General features: G+C 49.8%; 1 protein-coding gene across 1 annotated transcript in view; it reads right to left on the bottom strand.

The window, feature by feature from the left end:
- Nucleotides 1-22,337, bottom strand: part of LOC137433750 (myosin-6-like) — a 181,262-nt gene that overhangs the window by 117,739 nt on the left and 41,186 nt on the right. Inside the window, exons 3-4 of the mRNA XM_078786144.1 lie at nt 19,225-19,368; nt 18,836-18,992 (exon numbers count right to left, since the gene is read on the bottom strand). Of these exons, the coding sequence (XP_078642270.1) occupies nt 18,836-18,992; nt 19,225-19,368 (301 nt within the window). The remainder of the gene's footprint in view (nt 1-18,835; nt 18,993-19,224; nt 19,369-22,337) is intronic.

The raw sequence follows: 22,337 nt of genomic DNA, 5'->3' as shown, positions 1-22,337 counted from the left end.
TATACTTTAAACTTGCCAGGTATATTGCTGGGGACCCGAGGATGTGCCTTTTCAAGGTTTGAAATTAATCGGACAAGTACTTACCGAGCTATGGCGATTTAGCCGTTCGCCGTTCGCTTTGGCGTTGCGAATGGACCAAACCATTGCATGTAAATAGAGGGGGGGGGTTCTGTGGTCGTTGCGAATGGACCAAACCATTCATGTAAATAGAGGGGGGGGGGGTTCTGTGGTCGTTACTGCCACGTGGTTTCAAAGTTTTTTTTTGTTGTTGTTGTTTGCACGCATGTTTTTTTGCATCCACGTACGGGCACGCCCTAGGATGTTTACACACACACACCCCTACACAAAATTTTTTTTTTTTTTTTTTTTGGCAAGGAACGGGCACCCACGTACGGGCACGTCCTAGCTTATATATAGTACGGGCATGCCCTAGTAATATATAATAATAATAATAGTGGACTCCAGAGGTTATAATAATAATAATAATAATAATAGTAGACTCCAGAGGGTATAATAATAATAATAGTAGACTCCAGAGGGTTAAGGATGTCATAAAGAACACAAACAACAGGCGCAAATAACTAATATAACGTGTTAGATCGGGTGGTGTAATAGCCACTGGGTAAACGGCGGTTAAACCAGGAATTAATTTATTTATACCCCTTTAAATGTCTTTAAACCTTTATTTAAATTGAATTATATACTTAAACACTGTAGAGCACAAATCGCCTTCATAATGACTCCAAGAACCATGATATATATTGACATTGTAGCGGTTGCCGCTGAGCATACACAATCGCCTTACACCTGCCGAAGACGCAACCAGGGAGCGATCACTGTACCGGGCTCGCCCAGGCCGCCCGGGCATGTCCAGACTTGCCTTTCCCGGGCAAACGCTCCGGCATGACGTGTTTGATTGTGCTTATATATATTGCTACCCGATAAACGGGCTTGACAGAGTGTGCTGGGTTCTGTACGAATAAACAAGCTTTGAACTCAACCAAATGGCCTCGTTCTCTTGCCTTCCACGGCTCCTAAACTGGTGACCTCGGCTACCCCCGAACGGATTCGGGGGCTGCAAACGAACACGGCAGTTTTGATCGCACTGCCGGAGTTTTGGAACCGACGAGCGGCCATGTGGTTCGTGCACCACGCTCGGCTCCTCCTCTACGACCGGAGGGTCGAGCCCGCTCCAGGACCCTCCAAAGGAACGCAGTTACGCGATGTGGGTGGCACTGCTGCTCATCTATTGCGCGCGCTCTGACGTTCGCGGCACGGCTGCTTCGTTACCTTCGCGCGCACTGCTGTTCGTCACCTTCGCACAACTTCACTCTACAACTACAGCCGCAACTACTTCTCCGACCCTGCATCCTCGGGAGGCCCGCGAGGAACCTCGGCAGCCTCCCCCGAGGCCTTGACCAGCCCCTCGGTTGGCTCAACCGCTTTTCCCGTGCACCGAGGCCGAGCGCTGCTCGAGCCTTCTCGGCACTGCACCCGCGAACTGCAACCTCGGGAGGCCCGCGAGGAACCTCGGCAGCCTCCCCCGAGGACTTGACCAGCCCCTCGGTCGGCTCAACCCCAGTCCTACGTCCCCCCAGCGCTTCGCACAGCGGAGTACGTTTTTATGGACCGCCTCAAGCCGGCGCACTTGGACGTCGACCAACCACCGCGGTTGGCCCTTCCTCCGCGGCGAGGCCGCCCCCCGCCCACGGTTCCCCCCGCTCGACCACCCACCACCACACCGGACCTCCCCCACGACCCTCCAGGGGTCGCTTCGGCCGGGTCATCAGGACCCCCCTTAAATTGACCCTGCCGGTGCAAGTCGATTCTGGGGGGGGCGCGTGTAGCGGTTGCCGCTGAGCATACACAATCGCCTTACACCTGCCGAAGACGCAACCAGGGAGCGATCACTGTACCGGGCTCGCCCAGGCCGCCCGGGCATGCCCAGACTCGCCTTTCCCGGGAAAACGCTCCGGCATGACGTGTTTGATTGTGCTTATATATTGTTGTGGATATGAGAATGTTTTTTTATTTTGTTGTTGTGGTAAAATGTTGTTGTAAAAGGTTGTTGTAAAATATCACCCCTCCTCCCTCCGTTTGTGGTTGTATAAAGGTCAAAGGGCGTTTCCGTAGTTAGTCCATAAAACATACATGCAGGACACGATATATCCTTTCTTTTGACAGTTATATCCTTATTATGTGTATTAGCGTAAGGCTGTGTCTTCCATTAATTGAAATACTCCATTGCACCAGTGAAAGAGAATAGATCCCCTTTCCTTCCCATCCCCAAAATCTCCATCCAATATTACATCCCCTCTCGTCATTGCCGAGCCTCGATTGCCAATATTACCTCCCCTCCAATAACCGCCATTGACCACGAGGCTCGAGTCAGGGAAGAAAGGCGTGTCTCCACCTCGTCAGAGGGGAGGAGGGGCGTGCCCGCCCGTCGTCATCCAGGGCGGAGCCCGAGGGTCGCGCGACCAACCAGGGCCGAGGTGAGCACCCCGATGGGCGTGTCCTGAACGCCGGCGGCTTAACCGCCGGAGGCGCTATAAAAAGGCGCGCACGGAAGTAAAAAGAGAGGTGGTTGGACAGTTGGTTGGTTGCACAGAGTTGGTTGCGCAGAGAGTTGGTTGCACCGTTGGTCAGGGTTGGTTGCACCGTTGGTCAGAGTTGGTTGCACAGAGTTGGTTGCGGTGAGGAGTCGGTGGTCAGAGTGAGGGACCAAGAAAGAGTGGAGGGTTTGGACCAGACGAGTGGGACAAGGCCTGGCAAGGCAAGTGGAGGCGGGAGCAGCAGCGACACCCGGCAGCCGCTTGGGGCCTGGGCGGCGGTTTGGAGCAGGGCCGAAAAGGAACGGCGGCTGCTAAACGCGCCGATCGTGCTGCATGACCCCCCTTGGACTTCCCTCTCCCTCCAGCCATCCACATCCTGCGATTCCTGCAATTCCCCGCGTGAGTCAGTGTCTTTTGTTTGTTCTGTCATGGGATAAGTTAAGCCTGTAGATAAGCTAGTATTTGCACTGTGTCACCTGCGTCTTATGTGTTGTAAATAAACTTGATTGCTCCTTTTTGCTTGTGTGTGTAAATAATAAACCCCATTACTCGTCTGTACGTCTTCTCGTTTTAATTCCTTTGCCTCTTACATTGCGTCGCTTTTGTCTTTTCCCTCATTGAGCAGCTAGGGTGCGATACGGCCAAAGTTCTGGGTGAATCGGGTGAGTTTTGTTAGGTCGCGGTTTTACACCACCGCTCGGTCTATAACATCTTAACCGCGATCTGTAACAATTGGTGTCGGGGAGTGAGATCGATCCGGAGCGCGCTTCACGCGCTCAAAATTATAAAGTACCGAAATTTATTTTGTTTTATAAAGTAAAACCCGAATTCTGAAATCGCGCCATGGCTGTTCAAGGCGACGGGATGCCGGTGGGAGAGATAGAGGGGTTAGAAGTAACCCAGGACTTCGGGGAAGAAAGGGTGGAGGAGAGTAAAGAAGGTGTGGTTGAGGGTGTATCAGGTGCACAAAATGGCGGCCTCGCGCACGTGGTTGAGGGGGCAGCTGCGGCCGCACCCTTTGTACTACCAACGATGGCCCAAATGCAGGACTTCATGGCGCAATTCGCCGAGATGCTGAGAATAAACGGGGAGAAATTGAGTAATAAAATGGAAGCAATAACGAACGAAATGGTTAAGAATAGTGAGCAATTGGGAGTAATGAGGGACGAAAGGAGGGCTAACAGTGAGCGATGGGGAAACCAAATTGAAGCAATAACCAACAGAATGGGTGACCGCATGCAAAAATGTGGAGAGACCATGGATCGCATGGTGGGCGAAAGGGTCCCAGGGGTGCACGACGAGGTAAAGCGGGTCGAAAAGCGCTGGTTGAGCGAAGCGGAGAAAAGCACGGGTACAATGACGGGGGTAGAAATCGCGACACGGGGTTTGAAAAAGCCGGCGACCGATGAGGTAGAGGGAATTTTATTAAAGCCAACGGTCGTCGAGGTGAACAAAGAAATTATGGGTATAGTTGAAATTGGAGAGACCGGGGACTTAAAGTTAAAAGAGCAACAATCGGAGGAAGGAATGGAAATTGCTCAAAGTCTAAATGCACATCCTGATGCTGTACTCGCTAACCCGAATGGAAGTTTGCAGGTTCGCGTGGAGAAAAGGATCCCCCAGGTGAGTCGTGCTGTATATTGTGCGGGTAGATTTTGCAGGAGGATGTTTAGCGACAAAAGAATTTTCGCGCGCTTGGGATCGAGGAAGCACCCGGGCGTTGGTGAAGGGTCCCGTGTGAGTGGAAATGGCACGCGTGGGAGAAAAAAGTGTGCGTCGGCGAGTGGGTGTGTTATAAAGTGTGGGAGTGAAACCGAGTGCGAGCGAGAATGCACGTCGGTGTGTACGGGGTGTGACACAGGGAGTGAGAGCAATACGGAGTGCACGCCCATGGTGAGTGTTACGGAGGACGTAACGGAGGAGAGGTGTGGATCGAAGTGTGCGCAAGAGGTGTGGTGTGTAACAGAGAGCGTTGGTGGAATGTACGGACGGCGTTGGAACGCCAGGTTTTGTGAGGGTGAAAGGGGTAGCGTATGCTTGTAAGCATGCAAGTGAAGCGTCGATGGTAACCGGTTTAGTGGTTAGAGCGACGGATAGCCGATGCGAGCGCTCGGTGCGAGGGGTGCTTGGTTGGGTGCGAGGCCCGGCGTCGATCGAAGCTGCGTCGTTTCTCTTCGAAGCGTCGTTGCCGATTCGGGCTTGGCCCCGCCCCGCACGGTCGAGTCCGGGCTTTGTCGGGCGAGGCGACCGGTCCGGTTCGAGGGCGAGTGGGAGGAGGCGGAACGGTGCCCCCTCGTGGGGACGGGGTTCCGACCGGGGGAGATGGAGCCATCGGGCCCGGGACCGCAAGGTGCCGCGCCGAGATGGTGCGTGGAATCTCGGTCCAACCAAACCACCTCCCTTGAACCGAAAGCCGGACGGATTCAACCTGCAGGCAACCAAACCACCCGAATTCATTGCTCGGCTTTACGAAGCCGAGTTTAATGATGTCATGACGCACCGAGGCTAGGATATAGCGGACTGTGATGATGGTGATCGTGATAGTGATAGTGTTTTGGACCCAAAATTAGAGAAAAAACAAAATTTGATGATTGGCAAAGGATTGGCAGTAATGATTGGCAGATGATGAGTAGTGATTGGCAAATTTTTGATTGGTTGGAATTTAGGTGTACAAAATTGATAGCGAGAGACCCCCGATGTGGTGGGATGGCAAATCCACCATCCCTCACAGACGGGGGGCAAAGGAGCTATAGTTTATGGGGTGTATGGCAGTGAAAACTAGCCCGGGTGGGTTAGGTTATATTGTAGGGATCTAGAAGAGATTGACATTAGGTAACGTTAAGTTTAGTTAGTGACTGATACCTGTAGTGGGGACGCAGGTAGATTAGTGTGGATTATAATGACGTGGGAGCGCAATAGTTTAAAGGGACGACTGGGAAGCGCAAGTTTCAGAGGGGAGAAGTTAGCTGAGATGATGCCGTGTGTGTGAGGATTGAACAGGTGAGAATGGAACAGGTGTGATTGCACAGGTGTGCAACTGAACAGGTGTGTGGAGCAGTGTATGAGTGAGTGATGGTGATGTGTGTTGCGTTGACCAACTGGTCCAGAAAGAGGAGGAGGGTGCAGGTGGCACCAGGTGAGATTGCACAGGTGTGCAACGACAGGTGAATGAAAGACAGATGTATGGAATAAATGGTATGGAGGATTGGAATGGATGGTCGTGGAGTGAGAATGGTGGAAATTGTGGAGTGGAGTGGATGGTGCGAAGGTGTGAATGGGGGAAGAGTGGACCCCCATCACGGATACCCGGGGCGGGTAGTGTAAGAGTTAGGTAGAGGGTACAGGTAAATTGTGGTTGGATATTGGCATCTGTGGTGCGGTTGGAAGAATGCTGTTTGGATGGGTGCATTAGTGTTGTGGAAATGGCTGGGCGTGTAGCCTGTTAGTGTGTGTAGTTGGTTTGGGCACTCCACCACTGTAAGGATGTCGGCCAGGTGAGGCCGCAGGTGGGCTCTGGGAGCCGGTAGAGTTGTGGATGGGGCCCGAGGATCCGGAGGATGGACCCGGGTAGCCCAGTGCCAGAGAGGGCACCGAGTGGGGAGAGTGCCAGAGGGCCTTCCCCAGGTAGTTAGGTTAGGGTAAGGAGCAGGTAAGCTCGGAGGCAACTACAGTGGTGGAGGTGTGCAGGTGGGTAGACCCGCTGGGAGAGGTACACGTCGCGGCCCAGAAATTGTGCGAGGGCACCGGGAGATGAATCGGGGGAGTGAGACCCCAAATTGAAAAGCACCACAGTTTGGCCAATGGGAATTGGTTTTTAGAACCCATAGTGTAAGAGGGCCAATGGTTTGGCCAGAGAAAGACCCCGGGTAGTGTAAAGTGTGTTAAAATCATTTAGAGGGTAGTTAGGATGAAGGATCTCGTCGCACCATCTGCACCCACTCACCTGAGGTGACAGGTACTCCACACCATGCCATGTTTGATTATTTTTTATGATGCAAATGTTTGGATTGTGAGACGCATCATGACGTGGGTGTGACATTGTGCTTTGATGTTCCATCTCTGCCTCCTTATGAGGATTGATGATGAATTGATAATGGCAAATTTTTGAAGTAGAGGGATTGTGGAGACGAATTTGATATAGGGGAAATATGGGGAAGACGTGACAGTAGTGACGAATTGGTAATGTGTAGGTTTTGTACATATGGGGTAAGGGCAAGGGTGGGCTAGGTAACAGGGGGGTGACGTACGGTAGGGACGAGCTTTCTCACTTCGCCCTCCGTACGCATTTCGCCTTGCATTGCCTTTTTGATGTGTACCCTTGAGACCTTACCCCTCGCTCATCTGTCTTGTCCCCCCTTTTTGTCTCCCACATGAGGACCTGAGCGCCGTTGGGCGCCGAGGGGAGCGTGCGTGGGTCGGCCATTGTGCGCCCGAAATTCCCAGAACCAGCTGTCTGCATCGATGCACCACATTATGGACCACATGCCTGTGGCCGAGCACCACTTATAGACCCCATGGGTTGGGGCATGGCCCCTCTGCTGGAACCGGCCATGAGGGCCCGAAATCTTGCTGGCGGACCTTGGCCACAGGGCACCGATGCCCCACAGGTGAACCACACTAGTCGGCCCTGTGGGCCATAAATAAAATAAATAAGAAGGACACATTGGGCACACTTTATTGCAAATAGGCCGCCAGTAAGCAAAGCAAAAGAGAATGACAACATCTGGAAGACAAATAATAATAACCAGCAGAGGGAGCCGAAGAGCAAGAGACACCTGCAGGGTTAGGGGTTGTTTGGTTATTTTTATTCATGAACAGTGATGACTGTGCACCGATTGGTGCTTGAGGGTGCTTTGGTGCGTTTTTGGGTGCTTTAATGGTGCATTGATGCAGAGCAGACTGTCTCCCCCCCAGAAAGAACAATTACAGGTCCTGGGTTAGTTTTGTAAATAAAAATAGCGTCAGTGTAAATAATGCTTCCCACCGTCAGTGTATAGTTTGAAGACCATTCCGCAATTCGGTTAACTGTGGGCGTAAGTCTGTTAGGCAGGGTGCAATGGAGCAGCGGGACACATTTATTTATGTTTTAAAACTGTCGCACTCAGGGTCAGGTTAAAAGTAGAGGGAACTACACCTACGTGCCACACTAAGGTAAAAGTAATAGGCCCGGGACGTGCCTAAGGGGAGGAGGGTGCAGTGTTGTGGATATGAGAATGTTTTTTTATTTTGTTGTTGTGGTAAAATGTTGTTGTAAAAGGTTGTTGTAAAATATCACCCCTCCTCCCTCCGTTTGTGGTTGTATAAAGGTCAAAGGGCGTTTCCGTAGTTAGTCCATAAAACATACATGCAGGACACGATATATCCTTTCTTTTGACAGTTATATCCTTATTATGTGTATTAGCGTAAGGCTGTGTCTTCCATTAATTGAAATACTCCATTGCACCAGTGAAAGAGAATAGATCCCCTTTCCTTCCCATCCCCAAAATCTCCATCCAATATTACATCCCCTCTCGTCATTGCCGAGCCTCGATTGCCAATATTACCTCCCCTCCAATAACCGCCATTGACCACGAGGCTCGAGTCAGGGAAGAAAGGCGTGTCTCCACCTCGTCAGAGGGGAGGAGGGGCGTGCCCGCCCGTCGTCATCCAGGGCGGAGCCCGAGGGTCGCGCGACCAACCAGGGCCGAGGTGAGCACCCCGATGGGCGTGTCCTGAACGCCGGCGGCTTAACCGCCGGAGGCGCTATAAAAAGGCGCGCACGGAAGTAAAAAGAGAGGTGGTTGGACAGTTGGTTGGTTGCACAGAGTTGGTTGCGCAGAGAGTTGGTTGCACCGTTGGTCAGGGTTGGTTGCACCGTTGGTCAGAGTTGGTTGCACAGAGTTGGTTGCGGTGAGGAGTCGGTGGTCAGAGTGAGGGACCAAGAAAGAGTGGAGGGTTTGGACCAGACGAGTGGGACAAGGCCTGGCAAGGCAAGTGGAGGCGGGAGCAGCAGCGACACCCGGCAGCCGCTTGGGGCCTGGGTGGCGGTTTGGAGCAGGGCCGAAAAGGAACGGCGGCTGCTAAACGCGCCGATCGTGCTGCATGACCCCCCTTGGACTTCCCTCTCCCTCCAGCCATCCACATCCTGCGATTCCTGCAATTCCCCGCGTGAGTCAGTGTCTTTTGTTTGTTCTGTCATGGGATAAGTTAAGCCTGTAGATAAGCTAGTATTTGCACTGTGTCACCTGCGTCTTATGTGTTGTAAATAAACTTGATTGCTCCTTTTTGCTTGTGTGTGTAAATAATAAACCCCATTACTCGTCTGTACGTCTTCTCGTTTTAATTCCTTTGCCTCTTACATTGCGTCGCTTTTGTCTTTTCCCTCATTGAGCAGCTAGGGTGCGATACGGCCAAAGTTCTGGGTGAATCGGGTGAGTTTTGTTAGGTCGCGGTTTTACACCACCGCTCGGTCTATAACATCTTAACCGCGATCTGTAACAATATATTGCTACCCGATAAACGGGCTTGACAGAGTGTGCTGGGTTCTGTACGAATAAACAAGCTTTGAACTCAACCAAATGGCCTCGTTCTCTCGCCTTCCACGACTCCTAAAATATAATGTATAGCATGAGAGGGCGTGGCATATGAGGGGGACAGTGTCGAGGTGAAGAAGTATCTGCCAAAATGGCTATACAAGTATGAGGCCGATTGACACTGTGTTCTATGGTGATCAATAAAGCCCGCATCTCCTCAACTGCGACTCACCATCGGCTTATTACAGTGTATGAGGATGATGTTAGGGACTGCTTCAGTAGCGCTAAACTTTTGGATTTTTAAAATGATCTGTAAAATCATTATTTTATTAAAATTGAGGTATGTACTTGAACCCTTAGTGAAGCTCCATCTGCAGTATTGTGTACGGTGCCATTTTGGTCACCATAACTCAGGAAGGACACATAGATACCAGAGAGATGGTTTCGTGCAAGGTGACGAGATTGATTCCGGGCCTAGCTAGACTCAGTTATGAGGAGAGGCTGAAGGAGACAGGTCTTTATACATTAGAAACAAGACAGTTACAAGGGGATGTGATAGAGATGTTCAAGGTAATAAAGGTGTGGACAAAATAAGCACAGAATAATTATTCAGCCCAGTGGACAGTAATCGGACCACGGGACATATCCTGACAGTAAAGAAGAGTTAAGACGGTAGTAAGGTCGAGGTTTTTCACTAAGAGTAGTAAAAGCATGGAATTGTCTCCCTGGAAAGGTAGTGACAGCAGAAACAGAAGGTAAATTTAAATTGGAATTCGATTAGGCACCTAGAAGCATTGGATATAGAAGGGTTTTGGGATATTGGCACGACCTTTTGGTTGCTCCAGTACGGATGAGTGGCTGTGTACGTTTTTGCTAAGTGTCGTGCCTGTGAAGGTCTCGTCAAGGCGTAGTGTGTTTCTTGGATGATGTGTGTTTCTTGGATGATGTGTGTTTCTTGAATGATGTGTGTTTCTTGGATGATGTGTGTTTCTTGGATGATCTGTGTTTCTTGGATGATGTGTGTTTCTTGGATGACGTGTTTCTTGAATGACGTGTGTTTCTTGAATGACGTGTGTTTCTTGATGACGTGTGTTTCTTGGATGATGTGTGTTTCTTGGATGATGTGTGTTTCTTGGATGACGTGTGTTTCTTGGATGACGTGTGTTTCTTGGATGACGTGTGTTTCTTGGATGACGTGTGTTTCTTGGATGACGTGTGTTTCTTGGATGACGTGTGTTTCTTGGATGACGTGTGTTTCTTGGATGACGTGTGTTTCTTGGATGACGTGTGTTTCTTGGATGACGTGTGTTTCTTGGATGACGTGTGTTTCTTGGATGACGTGTGTTTCTTGGATGACGTGTGTTTCTTGGATGACGTGTGTTTCTTGGATGACGTGTGTTTCTTGGATGACGTGTTTCTTGGATGACGTGTGTTTCTTGGATGACGTGTGTTTCTTGGATGACGTGTGTTTCTTGGATGACGTGTGTTTCTTGGATGACGTGTGTTTCTTGGATGACGTGTGTTTCTTGGATGACGTGTGTTTCTTGGATGACGTGTGTTTCTTGGATGACGTGTGTTTCTTGGATGACGTGTGTTTCTTGGATGACGTGTGTTTCTTGGATGACGTGTGTTTCTTGGATGACGTGTGTTTCTTGGATGACGTGTGTTTCTTGGATGACGTGTGTTTCTTGGATGACGTGTGTTTCTTGGATGACGTGTGTTTCTTGGATGATGTGTGTTTCTTGGATGATGTGTGTTTCTTGGATGATGTTTGTTTCTTGGATGATGTGCGTTTCTTGTCCAAGAACCGTCTTCGTCTTGTGCAAGAAAAACACGCACGAAACGGAACCGTTTTCTTGCCCAGGGGAAAATACAACAAAAAAAAAAGATTAAATTTTTTTTTTTAATTTAAATAATTAAAGTAAATATATATTTCCTCTTTTTTTTTTTTTGGACACCATTGGGATATGCCTTGACTGGCGTGAGGAAGGGCATCCGGCCATAAAAAACATTGCCTCAAAAAGGGAATGATTGTCACGGGGCCCGCAAGGCTACCCCCGCCCTAGCGGGGGAAAATGGCCTTAAAACGATCATTCATTCATTGGAATATGCCTTGGTGTGTGTGCTACATTGTCTCGTCCACATTCCTCCACTCATTCCCCACAATATGAAATTGCATAATTTTGACACATATACAGGGCCTTCAGAAATTATTGACAAACCTTGACTTTTTCACATTTTGTTGTGTTGCAGCCAGAATTTAAAATGGTTAATATTGAGATGTTTTTGTCACTGATCTACACATAATACTGAGTTGTTTTTTGTGTAGTGGTGCCAAAGTGTAATTTTTAAATATAATTTTCTCCAAAATAATTAAAAATGAAAAACTGAAATGTCTCGAGTCAAAAAGTATTCAACCCCTTTGCAATGATAGTCCTAATTGAGCTTAGGTGCATCCAATTTCCTTTGATTAATCATCCTTGAGATGTCTCTACAACCTGAATGGAGTCCACCTGTGGCCAATTCAATTGATTGGATATGATTTAGAAAGAAACACACCTTTCTATATAAGGTCCCACAGTTGACAGTGTATGTCAGAGCAGAAACTCTTCCATGAAGTCCAAGGAACTGTCCGTAGAACTCCGACATAGAATTGTGAGGAGACATAGATCTGGTGAAGGGTATAAATCAATTTCTAGAGTGTTGAAAGTTCCTAAGAGCAAAGTGAGCTCCATCATTAGGAAATGGAAAGAATATGGAACTACCCAGACTCTTCCTAGAGCTGGCCGTCTAACCAAACTAAGCAACCAGGCAAGAAGGACCTTGGGAGGTGACCAAGCACCCAATGTCCACTCTGACAGAACCACAGAGTTCCTTGGCTGAGATGGGAGAACCTGCCGAAAGGACAACAATCTCTGCAGCATTTCACAAATCTAGGCTTTATAGGAGAGTGGCCAGACGGAAGCTGTCCCTGAGAAAAAAGACACATTACAGCACACCTGGAGTTTGCAAAAAGGCACATGAAAGACTCTGAGAACATGAGGCAAAATATTCCGTGGTCTGCTGAGATGAAAACTGAACTCTTTGGCCTGAATGCAAAGCACTACGTCTGACGGAAGCCGAGCACAGCTCATCACCAATCTAACACCATCTCTACCGTGAAGCATGGTGGTGGCAGCATCATACTATGGGGATGCTTTTCAGCGACAGGGACCGGGAGACTTGTAAGGACAGAGGGAACAACAAATGGAGCCAAATACAGGCAAATCCTTGAGGAGAAACTGCTTCAGAGCGCAAAAGACTTTGGACTGCAGTGAAGATTAACATTCCAGAAGGAGAATAACCCCAAGGACACAGCCAAAGCAACACTGGAATGCCTTCAGAACAAGAACATGAAAGTCCTTGAGTGGCCCAGCCCAGACTTGAAGTGGCCCAGCCCAGCCCAGACCCAGACTTGAATCGCATTGAGAATCTGTGGAAAGACTTGAAGATTGCTGTTCACCGACACTCCCCATCCAACTTGACAGTGCTCAGGGGGTTGAATACTTACGTAAATTAGATGTTACTACATTTCATTTTTAATTATTTTGTAAAATTTTCGAAAACAAAATTCCACTTTGACATTATGGGGTATTTTGTGTAAATCAGTGACTCATAAATCTCAATTTAATCCATTTTAAATTCAGGCTGCAACATGACAAAATGTGAAAAAGTCTAAGGGTATGAATACTTTCTGAAGGCACTGAATGTGTGTGTTCATGTGGTGCACACATGATGGGCCAAATATCCTCCTGCATCGAGTTACCTCCATCACCAAAGATGAACGGAGGTTGTGTTTTCATTCTTGCCTGTCTGTTTATGAACAGGATATCTCAAAAGGTTATGAATGGATTCAGAAGAAATTTGGTGACAGGTAAGGTATGTGACAAGGACGAAATGTTTAGATTTTGGTGAAGTTCCTGATCCAGATACTAGAATGTTTTGAATGATTCTTCACGATTGAGAGATAAGGCCAAAAACGATATATATATATATTGTTACGGACACGGCTTTTAGATGTTATATTGACCGAGCGGTGGTGTATTTAACCGCGTCCGAACAGTTACTCCCCGATTAGAACCCGATTCCACCCGAACGTTGACTAATCGCGCTACAGATATTCAATTGGGAAACCTCTAAAGCGACCGAAAGAGAAGAAGAGAGAAGAAAGACAGAGTTTGGAGGAAGAACAGATTTATTATACACACACAAGCAATATTTTAGAGCGACCAATATTATTTACAGCAATAGATGGAAAAGAGCAGTCACACAGTGCATTGTTAACTTATTCTATTTCATTTACTTAATCCCCAAGACAAACGAGTAGGACAGGACGTTCACACTCACACGGTGGATATTGCAGGCAGGTAATGGCTCGAGGTTGATTGCTTGAGAGGAAGGCAAAGTCGGAGGCCGCAGCACCCCTCGCGGTTTTGGCGGGAAAACCTCCGTCGCGTATCCGCGGCCGTCACGCGCTGGCTCGGCACACCTGCTCCTCTTCCTGGGGTGGAGCCGTCTCCCTCCGTTCAGCGCGTCTCTCCAACGACAGGGGGGTATTGCAGGCAGGCAGGTAGGTAGGTAGGTAGGTAGGGCTTGCGGTGGATTGCGCTCCTCTTCCAGGTCATCCCCCAGCGTATCTCTCAAGGCCTCTCTTTGGTGCAGCCTCGTTGCTCCTCTCCAGTCATCTCTCATCTGGACTCGTAAAGCAGTCCCCTGCAGTCGCTTTTATCACCTCCGGCGGAATTAAGCCGCCGGCTCCGAGGGCACGCCTACTGGGTCACTCACCGCGGTGTTGATTGGCTGTTAGGGCCGGTTCACTCCTGCCCTCTTCTGACGAGGTGGAGACACGCCTTTCTTCTCCAACCTTACCTCGTGGCCAATGGTGGTTGAAGAGAAAAACCGACCAAAATGCGGAAGGCAAATGGAAGGGAGGTTTTGGGGAAATTGGAAGGGCCTACGCTTATTTTGTTTGATACAATGCAAAGTCAATCTAGTGGAAAACACATACTTAGCCTACATGGAATAAGGAAATACACTATTTAAAAGATATATCGTGACCTGCGTGTATGTTCTATGAAATTAATTAGGAGGACGGCTGCGACCATTATTTACATTACCAGGATGTTACCATACCAAAACCATACTCTTCACATCCGTTACCCTTCCTCCAAAATTGTTACACTCCTCAAAACCCGTTACACTTCCCAAAACCCGTTACACTTCCCAAAACCCGTTACACTTCTCAAAATCGTTACAATATATATACACTATTGGTCAAAAGTTTTAGAACACCTAAATTTTTCCAGTTTTTTTGAAATTTATGCAGTTTAATGTCCAGTTAATAACCTGAAATGGTACAAAGGTAAGCAGTAAACTGCTCGAAGTAAAAAAAAAAAGAAGTTTAGGTTAGCAAAAATGGGAAAATAATGTAAATTGCACAGTTATATTGTAAAAAAAAAGGCCTTCTTCAGGGAACAAGTAATAGCAGAGCAGTTAAGAGGAAGCATCGTTCATTTTTTCAGGAAAGCACCAAATTTGGCACAGATGTAGTATGGACCTATACAATTGTTTTCCTGAGGGGCGCCCAAAAATTCAGAACCTCTGGTGGCCGCCATATTGAATTTCAACATGACCGCCCTCTGTGACCTATTTCCCTCAATAACTTCTATACTATGAGTGGTCTTGGTCTTGTATTGTGGTCTTGGCAATAGCACACTACTTTACCTACCAGTCACACGGTGTGGAGGAACTCTGGATTGCCATTGGCACTGGTAAAAGCTACCGCTACCTTGCCATCCATAAAATTGCCACCGGCCTTGGCCGCAGGAAGTCCGAGTCTTTGCCATTATTTCATGCCTTCACTGGCTGCGACAAAGTGTCATTTTTTGCCCAAATTGGGAAAAAGACAGCCTGGAAGGCTTGGGAGGCATACCCCAGCATCACGCAGACCTTTCATGCTCTCGCTTATAGGCCATCTGTGGACGCTATTACTATGGAACTACAGAGCATAGAAAGATATGTTGCCATCCTCTATGACCGGACTACCAAGATAAAGACAGTGAATGACATGCGCCGACACTTGTTCACGAAGAAGGCAAGAACAATTGATCACATTCCCCCAACAGCAGACGCCTTCGAACAACACCTAAAACGTGCATGTTTTCAGGCTGGACACGTATGGAGTCAGGCACTTGTGCCCTACCCAGAACTTCCATCACCAGCTGATTGGGGCTGGATGAAAACAGGGACTTCCTGGACACCAATTTGGACCACAATACCACTGATACAGGAGGCATGTTCAGAGCTTACAAGCTGCCATTGTAAGTCGGCCTGTCAAGGCAACTGTAAATGCTCCAGGGCAAATCTGCCCTGCACATCACTGTGTGACTGCGATGGACAGTGCTTGTACTACTACGCGTCTGTGCGAGAGCCTCCACCTTTCAAGTGCCCACAATATTTTAAGTTAAAACTGCAACTGTGTGTAACTTTGATTAATTAATACCATTCCATTGTTATCAGAGACCAATAAAGCAATGCGTATCACTTGGAATTGAAATTGTACCTAAAATACTATGAGACATTCAAGGAAAATGGAAACACCATGGCGGCCATCTTGAAATTAAAGATGATGGATGCCAATCTTTATGCAATTGATCCCATTGGATTCAGAGACCATGAAAACATGGGGTAAGACACTGGAACTGTGGTGTTATCGCTCATAGTATAGAAGTTATTGAGGGAAATAGGTCACAGAGGGCAGTCATGTTGAAATTCAATATGGCGGCCACCAGGGGTTCTGAATTTTTGGGTGCCCCTCAGGAAAACAATTGTATAGGTCCATACTACATCTGTGCCAAATTTGGTGCTTTCCTGAAAAAAATGAACGATACACCCAATTTTTCGGTCTTAACTGCCTAAGTATAATGGGTTAACAACTTACAGCTGTTCTGCAGCAATGTAAGTAAATTAAGCCTTGAAAGTTGATGCAAACAATTCCTACAGGTGTCCCAACCTCTGCTGATTACTTGATTACAAACCCCTGTCTGTATAAAAGCAGTATTGGAACAGACTGTTATTACACCCTCTGAACCATTATTTGGACAATATTGCACTGCAGGAAGTAGTATATTGGAAACTGGAGGAAACTCTGACAGGAAGAGGTCTGGCAGACCCAAAGCCACAACAGAATCAGAAGACAAGTTTCTGAGAGTCAACAGCTTGCGTGACAGGCAGCTCACAGGACAACAGCTTCAAGCACAGCTTAACACTGGTCGAAGTAAGCAAGTCTCAGTTTCAACTGTGAAGAGAAGACTTCGAGCTGCAGGTTTGACAGGTCGAGTGGCAGTAAGAAAGCCATTGCTAAGATGGCAAAATAGTAAAAAGAGGCTTGCCTGGGCCATGAAGCACCGCCAGTGGACTACTGAAGACTGCAAGAAGGTCTTATGGACCGATGAATCAAAATTTGAAATCTTTGGTTCATCACACAGGGTTTTTGTACTCCATCGAGTCAGCGAAAGTATGGTTCCTCAGTGTGTGACACCAACTGTCAAACATGGAGGAGGAAGCATAATGGTCTGGGGCTCTTTTGCTGGATCCAGAGTCGGCGTCTTGCACAGAGTGACTGGCACCCTGAACCAAAAGGGCTACCACAGCATTTTGCAGCGCCACGCAATACCCTCTGGTATTAGCTTAGTTGGTCAGGGATTCATCCTACAGCACGATCATGACCCTAAACACACCTCCAGGCTATGTCAAAACTACCTTCGAGGAAAAGAACAAGACTGTAGGCTTCAAATCATGGAATGGCCAGTACAGTCTCCAGACTTAAACCCCATCGAGCTGGTTTGGGATGAACTGGACATAAGGGTGAAAGCAAAGCAACCTACAAGTGCAACACATTTGTGGGAACTTCTGCAACCGTGTTGGGAAGAACTTCCCGAACAATATTTGATTTCCATTGTAGAAAGAAAGAATGCCACGAGTGTGTTCGGCGGTTATATCTGCAAAAGGTGGCTACTTTGCTGAGTCAAAATTTTAAATTACATTTTGTTAAACAAAATGATTCTATGATTTCTTTTTTATCTCCAATTGTTTATTTGTTCTATGCTTAATTTCAGAGTACATTGAGACATTAAACTGCGTAAATTTCAATAAAAACTGGAAAAATTGAGGTGTTCTAAATCGTTTGACCGGTAGTGTGTGTATATATATATATATATATATATATATATATATATATATATATATATATATATATATAGCACGACATCTCAGAAAGTTATGGACGAGTTATGGATGTCCACAAGGAGTCACTCACTCTACAAGCCGTCACCGTGTGGATGTCCACAAGGAGTCACTCACTGTACAAGCCGTCACCGTGTGGATGTCCACAAGGAGTCACTCACTGTGCAAGCCGTCACCCTGTGGATGTCCACAAGGAGTCACTCACTGTCCAAGCCGTCACCGTGTGGATGTCCACAAGGAGTCACTCACTGTACAAGCCGTCACCCTGTGGACGTCCACAAGGAGTCACTCACTGTGCAAGCCGTCACCCTGTGGATGTCCACAAGGAGTCACTCACTGTTCAAGCCGTCACTGTGTGGATGTCCACAAGGAGTCACTCACTGTACAAGCCGTCACCGTGTGGATGTCCACAAGGAGTCACTCACTGTACAAGCCGTCACCGTGTGGATGTCCACAAGGAGTCACTCACTGCACAAGCCGTCACCGTGTGGATGTCCACAAGGACTCACTCACTGTACAAGCCGTCACCGTGTGGATGTCCACAGGGAATCACTCACTCTACAAGCCGTCACCGTGTGGATGTCCACAAGGAATCACTCACTCTACAAGCCATCACCGTGTGGATGTCCACAAGGAGTCACTCACTGTACAAGCCGTCACCGTGTGGATGTCCCCAAGGAGTCACTCACTGTACAAGCCGTCACGGTGAGGATGTCCCCAAGGAGTCACTCACTGTACAACATGCCGTTGCGTGGATGTCCACATCTCACGGTGACGATGTCCATATGTCATGGTGTGGATGTCCACATGTCACAGCGTGGATGTCCATATGTCATGGTGTGGATGTCAACATGTCACAGTCTGGATGTCCACAAGGAGTTAATCACTGTGCAACATGTCACGGTGTGAATGTCTACATGTCACAGTGTGTTTGTCCACATGTCACGGTGTGGATGTCCATATGTCGTGGTGTGGATGTCCCCAAGGTGTCACTCACTGCGCAATAGGTCACAGTGTGGATGTCCATATGTCGTGGCGTGGATGTCCACATGTCGTGTTGTGGATGTCCACATGTCATGGTGTGTATGTCCATATGTCGTGGTGTGGATGTCCACATGTCATGGTGTGGATGTCCACAAGTCATGGTGTGGATGTCCACATGTCGTGGTGTGGATGTCCACATGTCATGGTGTGGATGTCCACGTCACGGTGTGGATGTCCACATGTCACAGTGTGGATGTCCACATGTCACAGTGTGGATGTCCACATGTCACAGTGTGGATGTCCACATGTAATGGTGTGAATGTCCACAAAGTCACTCACTGTACAACATGTCGTGGTGTGGATGTCCACATGTGACGGTGTGGATGTCCATATGTCAATATGTCATGGTGTGGATGTCCACATGTCACAGTGTGGATGTCCACAAGGTGTTACTCACTGCACAACATGTCATGGTAAGGATGTCCACAAGGAATCACTCACTGCGCAGCATGTCGTGGTACGCGTTGTCGGCGATGGAGAAGATGTGAGGAGGAGCCTCAGAGCGCCTCTTGCCCTTGTATGCAGCGATCACCTCGGTATTGTACACGGGAAGCCACTTGTACGGGTTCACGGTCACACAGAATAGCCCAGAGTATGTCTGTGGAGACATTTATCGGGTTCGTTATGGTTTATACCTCCATATGTTGTGATTACATTATTGATATTATACGATAAGGATGAAATTAAAAGTCCAGTCTGGTGTCACGTGCCCGTACTCAGGACTGGTTCATGGAGAGGTGACTTTTATTCTCATCATACATTTTATTTCTTATTCCGCTTTTCTTTTTATCTCATGTTTCATATATTCTGTGCATTTCAAAAGAACTCACGTAGATCATCCATGCGCTGTAGCGGGTCCGCAGGTTGGACAACACGGACGCCTCGTTCAGGTGCGTCAACATGGCCATGTCCTCGATCTTGTCGAACTTCGGGGGATTCATCTGTTGGACGTCATCCTCCTTGACGACCTTCGTCTACACGGATGAAGACACAGCAACATCCCTGAACCCTAACGGTACTCGGTGGAGAGCACACCTCCGCCATGTTGAGCGGATTATGGTTTGTATTCCACTGATAGGCCGGATCTGTATCCGTACCTGAACCAAAATGGAATCGCCTTGCTCTCGTCATTTTGACGACATCTTTCCCACCAGTAGTTCCACTGCGAACCTGTAATGCCCTGACTGGCGATATATGACCACCGTCACGTTTACGAACATTAAGTCGCCGACACCGTGACCTTGACCTTCGATCTACAAAGCCCAAAAACAAACTGTTGATAGGAATGTCCATGTTCAGCGAGGGTTGTCCATTTGACACCTGTATCCTGAAGCGTTTCCGGGTTATCGTCTTTTTTGGCCCTAAAAACCACTGAACTTTAATATGGTCGACGTCGTTACAATGGAAACGACGTCCGTCGACGGATGGCCGCCATTTTGGAATTGCGTCATCCGGCCGCCATTCCCTCCAGAAATCTTGCGTTTTAATAACGATCGGATTATCACATGTGCTCGGAATTTGTACGTCATGTTTTTGTGCTCGGAATTTGTACGTCATGTTTTTGTGCTCGGAATTTCTACGCCATGTTTTTGTGCTCGGAATTTGTACGTCATATTTTTGTGCTCGGAATTTGTACGTCATGTTTTTGTGCTCCGAATTTGTACGTCATATTTTTGTGCTCCGAATTTGTACGTTGTGGTGCTATGCACACACAACTCGTTTACCAAGAAGGTAGGCCACCACGCGTTGAACAAAACCAAACACTTTATTCAATGCTCGCACGTAAGCACTGGGCGGGCTCGATTTTCGAGCCCGCGTATATGTCCCGAGGCCACGCCTTGCCCTCGGGCGTGGCCGGTCGGCCGAAAGGCGGGGTATGTATTCCAGTTCAACCCTGCGCTTCATGACGCCTTTGCTCCGGGCGTGGCCCGAGCCGTGCTTCCCCGTCCGGTCGCTCGCGTCACCCACTGGTGCGCGGAAATATTACCCGCTGGCATTGTGTCCGCCACACGCGCCCCCCCAGAATTCCCGCGCACCTGAATGGTGAGCTTGCGGGGAGGCCGGATGACCTGGCCGAAACGCCCTCTGGCGATGCGTGCAGGGCTGGGGGGTGGCGGGACGGTGGGGGTGGGGGGTGCCGGGGGTCTGCCCGCCGGGGGGCGGCCTCAACGCGGAGGCAGAGCTGCTTGCGGGGGGTGGTCCAGGTCGAGGTGGGCAGGCTTGAGGCGGTCCATGGAGATACGATCTGGAGTACCGCCGATGTCCACGGTGAAGTGCTTGTCCCCGGTCTCCAGCACGCCGAAGGGCCCGTCGTACGGGGGCCGCAGCGGTGCCCGGTGGGCATCGTGCCGGACAAAAACGTACTCCGCCGTGCGAAGCTCCGGGGCGACGTTTGAGGACGGGCAACCGTGGTGTGCCGTTGGCACCGGGGTGAACCTCCTGGCGGTCTCCTGAAGGGTGGAGCGCTGTTGCGTCGCAGACCAAGGGGCCGTGGAGTCGGGGATGAATTCGCCCGGTACACGCAGCGGTTGTCCGAAAACCAGCTCCGCCGACGACGCGCGCAGGTCGTCATTGGGCACCATTCTGAGGCCCAGCAGGACCCAAGGGAGCCTGTCGGCCCAGCTGCGATGGAAGCGCTCGCACAGGCCGTTGGCCTGGGGGTGGTAGGCCGTGGTGCGGTGCAGCTTGACGCCGAGCCCTTGCGCCACCGCTCCCCAGAGCTCCGAGGTGAACTGGGGGCCGCGGTCGGACGAGATGTCCGAGGGGGCGCCGAACCGGGCAACCCAAGTGGCGATGAAGGCTTGCGCGACGTCAGCCGCAGCCGTCGCCGCCAATGGCACGGCCTCTGGCCACCGGGTGGTGCGGTCCACCATGGTGAGGAGGTGGGTGAAACCCCGCGAGGGGGGCAGAGGTCCCACCAAGTCGACGTGGACATGGTCGAACCGACGTTCGGGCACCGTAAACGGGGCCAACGGGGCCTGGTTGTGGCGGTGGACCTTCGCGCGCTGGCACGCGAGGCACGTTCTGGCCCAGTCGCGGACGTTCTTCTGGAGGCCATGCCAGACGAACTTTTCCGCGACAAGCTTCTGGGAGGCCTTCGTGCCCGGGTGGGACAGGCCGTGGATGGCGTCAAAAACCGGGCGCTGCCAGCCAGCGGGCACGATGTGGTGAGGCCGGCCGAGGGAGACGCCGCACAAGAGGGCAGTGCCCGCGACGTCGAATGGTACCTCGGTGACGCGGAGGCCCATGACAGCGGTCCGAAAGGCCTGGACATCGGGTTCGGGCGGTCTGGTCCGCCGCCATCCGGGCCTAGTCGATCCCGAGGTGGACCGCGTGTGCGACGGACCGGGAAAGGCAATCCGCCACCGGGTTGTCCTTACCCGTGACATGTCAGATGTCCGTCGTGTATTCGGACACGGCAGAGAGGTGACGTTGCTGCCGGGCCGACCACGGCTCGGTGACCTTGGCCATCGCGAAAACAAGGGGCTTGTGATAGACGAAGGCCGTGAACGGGCGGCCCTCGAGAAGATGGTGGAAGTGTCGGACCGTTAGGTGGAACCCGAGAAGCTCCCGGTCGAATGTGCTGTACCGGCGTTCGTGGGGGCGGAGCTGCCGGCTAAAAAACGCCAGTGGCTGCCAAGCACCATTCACCCACTGCTCGTGCACCGCACCCACCGCGTAGTCCGACATGTCGCTGGTGAGGGCGATTGGTGCATCGGGCGTCGGGTGCGCCAGCATGGTGGCGTTGGCCAAGGCCAGCTTCATGCCCGCAAACGCCGCGTCCATCTGCCCCGTCCAGTCGATATCACCTTTACCCGGCTTCCCCCGGAGGGCCTTGTGCAGGGGGCGCAGGAGCTGGGCGACGCGGGGCACGAAGCGGTGATAAAAATTCACCATGCCCAGGAATTCCTGGAGCCCTTGATCGTGCGGGGGCGCCGGAAAC

This window comes from Myxine glutinosa, chromosome 10, assembly GCF_964187855.1.
Source record: "Myxine glutinosa chromosome 10, kmMyxGlut1.1, whole genome shotgun sequence".
NCBI classification, from domain to species: domain Eukaryota; kingdom Metazoa; phylum Chordata; class Myxini; order Myxiniformes; family Myxinidae; genus Myxine; species Myxine glutinosa.
This window is presented reverse-complemented; position numbering and strand designations above follow the sequence as displayed.